The 8,254-nt window shown below is 48.4% G+C and overlaps 1 protein-coding gene across 1 annotated transcript in view; it reads right to left on the bottom strand.

Moving 5' to 3' along the window:
* LOC125487849 (DC-STAMP domain-containing protein 2-like) overlaps positions 1-8,254 on the bottom strand; it is a 26,958-nt gene that overhangs the window by 3,044 nt on the left and 15,660 nt on the right. Inside the window, exons 11-13 of the mRNA XM_048620294.1 lie at positions 7,878-8,008; positions 4,410-4,537; positions 1,146-1,239 (exon numbers count right to left, since the gene is read on the bottom strand). Coding sequence (XP_048476251.1) covers positions 1,146-1,239; positions 4,410-4,537; positions 7,878-8,008 — 353 coding nt within the window. The remainder of the gene's footprint in view (positions 1-1,145; positions 1,240-4,409; positions 4,538-7,877; positions 8,009-8,254) is intronic.

Genomic DNA, 8,254 nt, shown 5'->3' on the forward strand with positions numbered 1-8,254 from the left:
GCTAAATTGTCCCGTAGTGCCCAGGGATGTGCAGGTTAGGGTGGATTGGCTGTGGGAAATGCAGGATTACAGAGATAGGGAAGAGAGTTGAATGCTCTTTGGAGGGTTGGAGTGGACTCAGCGGGCTGAATGGCCTGCTTCCACACTGTAGGGATTCTATGATAAGTTGTTAAAAAGGAGGTAGTTTGGCAGGCACAGAGTTTTGGGATGACCAGTCACAGGCAGTGTGTAACTCTGGCTAGATGAGACCCACACCTGAACTGGACTTGCCACATCAATACCGTGACTACAAGAGCAGATCAGAAACTGCAGTGAGTAACTCACCTCCTGACTTCCCAAAGCCTGACCCCCATAGACAAGACACAAGGTCAGGAGTGTGAGGAATACTCCCCACTTGCCTTAGATGGGGTTAGCTCCAATAACACTTGAGAAGCTCAATAAACAATCTGCTGAATTGGCACCACGCCCACTCCCTCTGCCACTGACGCTCAGTCGCAGCAGTGTGTACCATCTACAAGACACACTGCAGCGACTCCCCAAGGCTCCTTAGACAGCACCTTCCAAATCTGTGACCTCTACCCCCTAGAAGGACATGGGCAGCAGATACATGGGATCACCAGCCCCCTGCAAGTTCCCCTCTGAGCCCCTCACACACCATCCTGACTTGGAAATATTTCAGCCATTCCTTTAGGGTTGCTAGGTCTGTTGCACATCCAGTGTGCTTTTGAGACATCAGATGGCATCTTGAGATGTGATATTCTGGCTAGCAGCCTCATATTTGGTGTGTGTACCACCCTGCTTGTCGTTACTGCATCGGTGTAATCAGTGAGCACAGAACCACAGACTCTGTCTGTACAAGGCTGCGCCCTTACATTTGTGCAAGTATTGGGTGTTCGTTACAAACTTAAAGACATCAGACTCAATAAGAACCCAATCTTCGTGATAAAGCACAGCAGAGTCTAAAGCCTGGAAGTTTCTCCCGAATGACACCGTGGGTGTTCATGCACCACAGGAGACTAGAGTTGTTCAGCAAGGTGGCCCACAGAAAGGGCATTTAGGGACTGATAACAAATACTGGCCCAGTCAGTGACACCCGCAAATGTAAAGAAAAACACATCGGTGAAGAGTAGCAGTCGCGTACTTACACCTCCTCATCAATGTCTCCCTGGTATGCCAGTGGTCCCATACAGATGGAGCAGATATTGTTCATGTGTTGGTAGCAGTCAGTGCAATAAAAACCTAATGTAGAGGGAGCACAGGTTCAGAAAGGCAGCCTGTCTCCTGAGGGTCAGAAGAACTTGGACAGGATGGGTGGGTGTGTCTGTGTCTGTGTCCCCGATTGTCTCATACAATAGACCATACATGAATTGGCCATTTGGCTCTCTCCCACGTCCCCTTCAGACTTCCTCTCACCGACAGAGCCCTCTCTCCCTCGGGAACCTAGTGGGGGTCTCCGGTAGCTCACAGAGCCTGAGGCTCCCAGTTCGATTTGCGATCTGGGACTCGACAGCTTTGCTCACAAAACAATCCAACAGGTCAAATAGCACGCCTACCCTTCCGACACATGCCAACAGCAGGCAGTAAGAGCAGGGGAGAGAGTCGTGGTTGGATCGTGCTATGCCAAGGCTGGCATGGTGGCTCAGTGGTAAGCGCTGCTGCCTCTCAGCACCAGTGACCTGGGTTCATTTCCACACTCGTGCAATTGTCTGTGTGGAGTTTCCATGCTCTCCCTCTCTCTGTATGGCTTTATTGGGTGGTCTGGTTTCCTCCCACAGTCCAAAGATATATAGGTTGGATTGGATTGGCTGTGCTAAATTGTCTATAGGGTCCAGAGCTGTGCAGGTTAGGGTGGATTGGCCATGCTAAATTGTCCCATAGGGCCCAGGGATGTGCGGGTTAGGGTGGATTGGCCGTGCTAAATTGTCCCGTAGTGCCCAGGGACGTGCAGGTTAGGGTGGATTGGCCGTGCTAAATTGCTCCATAGTGCCCAGGGATGTGAAGTTTAAGTGGGTTAGCCATGGGAAATGCGGGGTTACAGGGATAGTGGAGTAGGGTGGGTCGTGGTGGGATGCTGTTCGGAGGGCTAGTGTGGACTCAATGGGCTGAATGGCCTGCTTCCACACTGCAGGGATTCTGTGAGTCTACAGTTAAGCTGCTTGGCAGGTCCCCAAGCTACAGGCTGTGTCAACAAACTGCAGGAAGAGTCAGCCATCACGACAGCACGAGGAAAACCCGTGCTCTGTCTGAAACAGTTAAGTTCTGAGGGCTTCACAATTTGAGAGGAAATCTGAGGCCCCTTCAGCATGCCCCCCCCCCGCCCCAGCCAAACTTGATGACTTTATTTTGGTGGGTGGGTGTAATGGAGGAGAGGGTGAATCAGTCTATGGAGTCAGAGAGTCATACAGCAAGGAAATAGACCCTTTGGCCCAACCAGTCCATGCTGACCATGTTCCCTAACTAAGCCAGTCCCACCTGCCTGCTCCTGGCCCATATCCCTCCAAACCTTTCCTATTCATGTACTTATCCAAATGTCTTTTAAATGTTATAACTGTACCTGCATCCACCACTTCTTCTGGAAGTTCATTCTACACATGAACCACCCACTTTATAAAAAAGGTTGCTCTTGTATCCTTTATTAAATCTTTCTCCTCTCACCTTAAAATTATGCCCCCTAGCTTTGAACTCCCTCACCCTAGGGAAAAGATCCTTGTCATTCACCTTATCTATGTCCCTCATGACATTATAAACTCAATGAGGTCACCCCTCAATCTCTTACGCTTCTAAAAAGGTCCCAGTCTATCCAGTCTGTTTTTATAACTCAAACCCTCCATTCCTGGCAACATCCTGGTTAATCTTTTCTGAACCCTGTCTGGTTTAATAATATCCTTCCTATAACAGGGTGACCAGATCTGGACACAGTACTCCAGAAGAGGCCTCACCAATGTCCTGTATAACCTCAACATGACGTCCCAACTCCTATACTCAAAGGTCTGAGCATTGAAGGCAAGCATGCCAAATGCCTTCTTAACCCCGCTGTCTACCTGTGACGCAAACTTCAAGGAATTATGTTTCTGTACCCCAGGCCACCTAACCTGAAATATTAACTCTGATTTTCCTCCACAGATGCTGACAGAACTACTGAGCTTTTCCAGCAATTTCTGTTTTCACCCCCTAGTTCTCTCTGTTCTCCAACACTAGTCAGGGTCCTACCATTGATTGTATAAGTCCTGCCCTTGTTTGTTTCACTGACATGCAACACCTCGCATTTATCCAAATTAAACTCCGTCTGCCACTCCTCAGCCCGTTGACCCAATCGATCAAGATCTCTTTGTAATCTTAGATAACCTTCTTCACTGTCTATTATACCGCCAATTTTGGTGTCATCCACAAACGTGCTAAACATGCCTCCTATTTTCACGTTCAAATCATTTCTATAAATGACAAACAAAAATGAGTCACAAAAAGTGGCTTGCAGCTGCAGCAAGTAATGAAGACGGCAAATGAAATATTGTCCCTCATTGCTAGAGGGATGGAGTTTACAAACAGAAGGTTATGTCGCAGCTGTATAGGGTGCTGGTGAGGCCACACCTGGAGTACTGTGTACAGTTTTGGTCTCCTTACTTGAAAAAGGATGGACTGGCACTGGAGGGGTGCAGAGGAGATTCACTCGGTTGAATCCTGAAGTTGAGAGGGTCGGCTTATGAGGAGAGATTGAGTAGACTGGGACTATACTCGTTAGAATTTAGACGAATGAGGGTGGATCTTATAGAAATATGTAAAATTACAAAGGGAATAGATGAGATAGAAGCTGGGAGGTTATTTCCACCGGTGGGTGAGATAGAACTAGGGGGTACAGCCTAAACACAAGATGGAGCAGATTTGTCAATTCAAAGGGTTGTGAATCTATAGAATTCCCTGCCCAGTGATGCTACCTGGTTGAATGTTTTTAAGGCAAGGATTTTTGAACAGCAAAGGAATTAAGGGTTGTGGTGAGCGGGCAGGTATGTGGAGCTGAGTCCAAGAAAAAGATCAGCCACAATTGTATTGAATGGTGGAGCTGGCTCGAAGGGGCCAGATGGGTTACTCCTGCTCCTGGTTTTTATGTTCTTATGGGCCCAGCAGCGATCCTTGTGGCCCACCGCTGGTGACAGGCCACCAGTCTGAAAAACAAACCCCCACCCACCCTCTGTCTCCTACCGTCAGGCCAGATTCGAAATTTTGAAACGGAGGACGGATACATTTTTCTTGGGATTAAGGGGCACCAAGTTGGGGTTGCGATGCAGATCAGCCATGATATGATTGGACAAGTCGGAAGGGTTGAGTGGCCTCCTGTTCTAACCCTCTTTCCCCCCTCCCCCGCAAATCATGTCCATTGTCCGCAGAAACTCAACCAATAAACGCATCCCTACCTTTGCAGCTGGGAGTGATGCAGGGTACAAAGTTCTCGTAGTCCTCGTCTTCGGCAATGCGACCACAGGCCATGCAATATTTCTGAGATACTCCAGTGAATGCAGCGATCCAAGCAAAGACCTTGTACCTGGGAAATTCGTTCACAGGGCAGGAGGTCACAAGCCAGTCTATCTGACAGAATGAACCGTAGACAGTCTATGACTCAACACCAGCGGATGAGCAGAATAGATGCAATTTAAGACAGGGATGTGTGAACATAGAACATAGAACAGTACAGCACAGTACAGGCCCTTCGGCCCACGATGTTGTGCCGAACTTTTACCCTAAACCTAAGGTCTATCTATCCTCCACCCCTACCTTATACTATCATCCATATGCCTATCTAATAGCCACTTAAATGCCCCTAATGAGGCCAACTCCACTACCGTCTCCGGCAATGCACTCCACACCCCGACCACTCTCTGAATAAAGAACCTACTTCTGATGTCTCCCCTATATCTACCTCCACTCACTTTAAAACTATGCCCCCTTGTAATAGCTACCTCCACCCTAGGAAAAAGCCTCTGGCTGTCCACTCTATCTATACCTCTGATCATTTGGTACACCTCTATCAAGTCACCTCTCATCCTTGGTTGTTCTAAAGAGAAAAGCCCTAGCTCTCTCAACCTTTCCTCGTAAGACCTTCCCTCCATTCCAGGCAACATCCTGGTAAATCTCCTCTGCACCTTTTCCAACGCTTCCACATCTTTCCTGATGTGAACTGATGCATTTCGGCAGAACGGAGATAAGGGAAGTTGTGAAGTCATGTCAAGGTTATACAGGAGATTGGTGAAGGCCTCTCCTGGAATACTGTGTCCAGTTCTGGTCGCCCAGTCATAGGAAGGATATTATTAAGCTGGGAGAGGGTTCAGAGGAGATTTACCAGGATGTTGCCAGGTACGGAAGGTTTGAGTTATAAAGAAAGGCTGGGACTCTTTTCCCTGGAGCATAGGAGGTTGAGGGGTGACCTTATCAAAGTTTATAAAATCATGAGGGGTATAGATAGAGTTAATGGTAGGTGTCTCTTCCATAGGATGGGAAATTTCAAAACTAGGGGGCACATTTTTAAGGTGAGAGGAGAGAGATTTAAAAAAAGACACAAGGGGTGGATTTTTTACACAGAGGGTGGTTCGCAGGTGGAATGAACTTCCTGAGTAAGTGGTGGATGCGGGTACAGTTAGAACGTTTAAAAGATATTTGGATAAGGACATGAATTGGAAAGGTTTGGAGGGATACAGGCAGGCTGGACTAGCTTAGTTAGGGACTATGGTCAGCATGGACTGGTTGGACCATAGGGTCTGTTTCCATGCTGTGTGAAACAGTTGTGAAGAGTGAACAGTGGTGAAGGGAGGATTCAGTGAACCTTTTTGTTTAAATAATATTGCAACTGCCTCTTTCTTTTAATAATCTCTTCTCATCAGCCTGTTCAGAGATGTTATTACACACCTCTGGAGCAAGTGGGACTTGAACTTGCGCCTCTTGGGGTAGGAGTAGGGACACTACCAATGTGCCAGAACAGGGCCCTTCAAGTGCATTGATATTTTAAGAGGGAGAGAATGCGGTAAATCAGGGGACTATATAAACTGACTGTGCAAGTTGTTATGATGCACACTACCTTAAACCCTCCATAATCTTGACTTTCTCTTCAAAACCAACCTCTTTCGTTGCCCCCTAAAAATTTTTTAAAAAATTATCCTGGGATGCAATGGATTAGCGTTAATTATCCAATGCTAATTGCTTCCGGATCTTGAGCCACTGCAATACTGTTTCTTTGCTTTGGAAACGCCTTAGCTGTTGATAAAGCTGAGTGGGTTTGTGAGGGCCATTTCAGCAGGCAGTTAATTGGTTTGTTTTTTTTTGCCACTTGTACCTAGGTACAGTGAAAAGTTTTATTTTGCGAGCAGTACGGGCAGATCATAGCAAACAAGGACCTACAGATCGTAGGGATAGTAGGAACTGCCGATGCTGGAGTCAGGGATGACACAGTGCAGAGCTGGAGGAACACAGCAGGCCAAGCAGCATCAGAGGAAGCAGGAAAGCTGACGTTTCGGGTTGGTAGATGCACCCATACTTGCTGGAATTTGGAAGATTGAGGGTGGATCTCACAGAAACATATAAAATCCTGATGGGACGGGACAGGCTAGATGCGGGAAGAACGTTCCCGATGTTGGGGAAGTCCAACACTAGGGGGTCACAATCTAAGAATAAAGGGGTAAGCCATTCGGGACTGAGAAGAGGAAGAATTTCTTCACTCAGAGAGCTGTGAACCTGTGGGATTCTCTCTCACAGGACGCCGTTGGGGCCAGTTTGTTAGATATAATCAAGGGGGAGCTGGATGTAACCCTTGCAGCTAAAGGGATCAAGGGGTATGGAGAGAAAGCGGGAGTGGGATACTGAGATTGCATGATCAGCCGTGATCGGAGTGAATGGTAACGCAGGCTCGAAGGGCCAAATGGCCTACTCCTGCATCTGTTTTCTATGTTGATAGAATTTTACCACCCACTGCTCCATCCTGATATTTATGTCCCATACCAGCTTGCCCCAGCCCCCTCTGCATCTCACACATCACCCCCCATCAACATCTTTGTCTCAGAACAAAGCACGCAATTTCATTTCTGATATAGAATCAGGTCGAAATTGCATCAATTCTCAGGTAACAATCAGAGTGACTATAAACTTCTCACCCTCTCCTGAATTGTGAAAAACTTTGCCTCAATTTTACTCCTGGAAAAAATTAGTATGTGTGGCTTCCGTCATTGATGTAGGTGCCGTGGTGGGGCAACCCATAAAACTTTTTTGATGATTTTTTTTTGTGTAAAGGAACAGTGACAATAAATTTCTGTTCTGTTCTATTCTATTCGGTTCTTTCTGATGTTTTAAGAAGGATATGGAGGTACAATCATAAAAGGTTCCAGGAGGAGGCGCCAGACCTCAGAGGTTAGAAGGATCAGAAGGGGCTGAAGAGACTGGGACACTTCATCTCCAAAGAGAAATGTGAGGGGTGGGATCCTTTCGAGGTATCCAAATTTTGGAGTTTGAGGGGGAAGATGGGGCATTCGCTCCTGCGGGGAGTCGGAGGGGAGAGAATGGGGGACTCACACCCATGGGGAGTGTAGGGGGGAAAATGGGGTATTTGCTCCCACGGGAGAGGAGGGGGAAATGGGAGATTCACTCCCATGGGGAGTGGGGGGGAGAAGAGAATGGGGGATTCGCTCCCGCGGAGAGTTGGGGGGGGGTGGAGAATGGGGGACTTGCTCCCGCGGGGAGTGGGGGGGGGGGGTGGAGAATAGAATTGAAGGTAAAGTGATGGCAGAGGGGGAGACGAAGAAATGGTTTGGGGTGTGCTGATGTCGGGTAGATGCACGCGTACTGAAGAGAGGAGCTGAATGGCCTGAGTCTGAGGACAATCCTCGCGGAGTGAACCTTACCTTGCTGCCAGGACGAGGAGGAAGTTAGTGTGCCCTGCGTCGGTGGAATTTTTCTGGACTGCCTGGAAGAGAGCCTTTAGCAGGGACGTGCGTTTGGAGGTGATCTGGTTGTACAGGTAGCAGATCCGTTCCTGACAACAGCAAAGACACAACAGGGTCAAGAGTGAGGAGAATCAGTCACCCGGCTTCCTGTCGGAGGGTCAGTGCTGAGGGTGTGGGCACTGTCGGAGGGTCAGCGCTGAGGGAGCGGGCACTGTCGGAGGGTCAGCGCTGAGGGAGCGGGCACTGTCGGAGGGTCAGCGCTGAGGGAGGGGGCACTGTCGGAGGGTCAGCGCTGAGGGAGGGGGCACTGTCGGAAGGTCAGCGCTGAGGGAGTG

Source organism: Rhincodon typus, chromosome 46, assembly GCF_021869965.1.
Source record: "Rhincodon typus isolate 14 chromosome 46, sRhiTyp1.1, whole genome shotgun sequence".
Lineage (NCBI taxonomy): Eukaryota > Metazoa > Chordata > Chondrichthyes > Orectolobiformes > Rhincodontidae > Rhincodon > Rhincodon typus.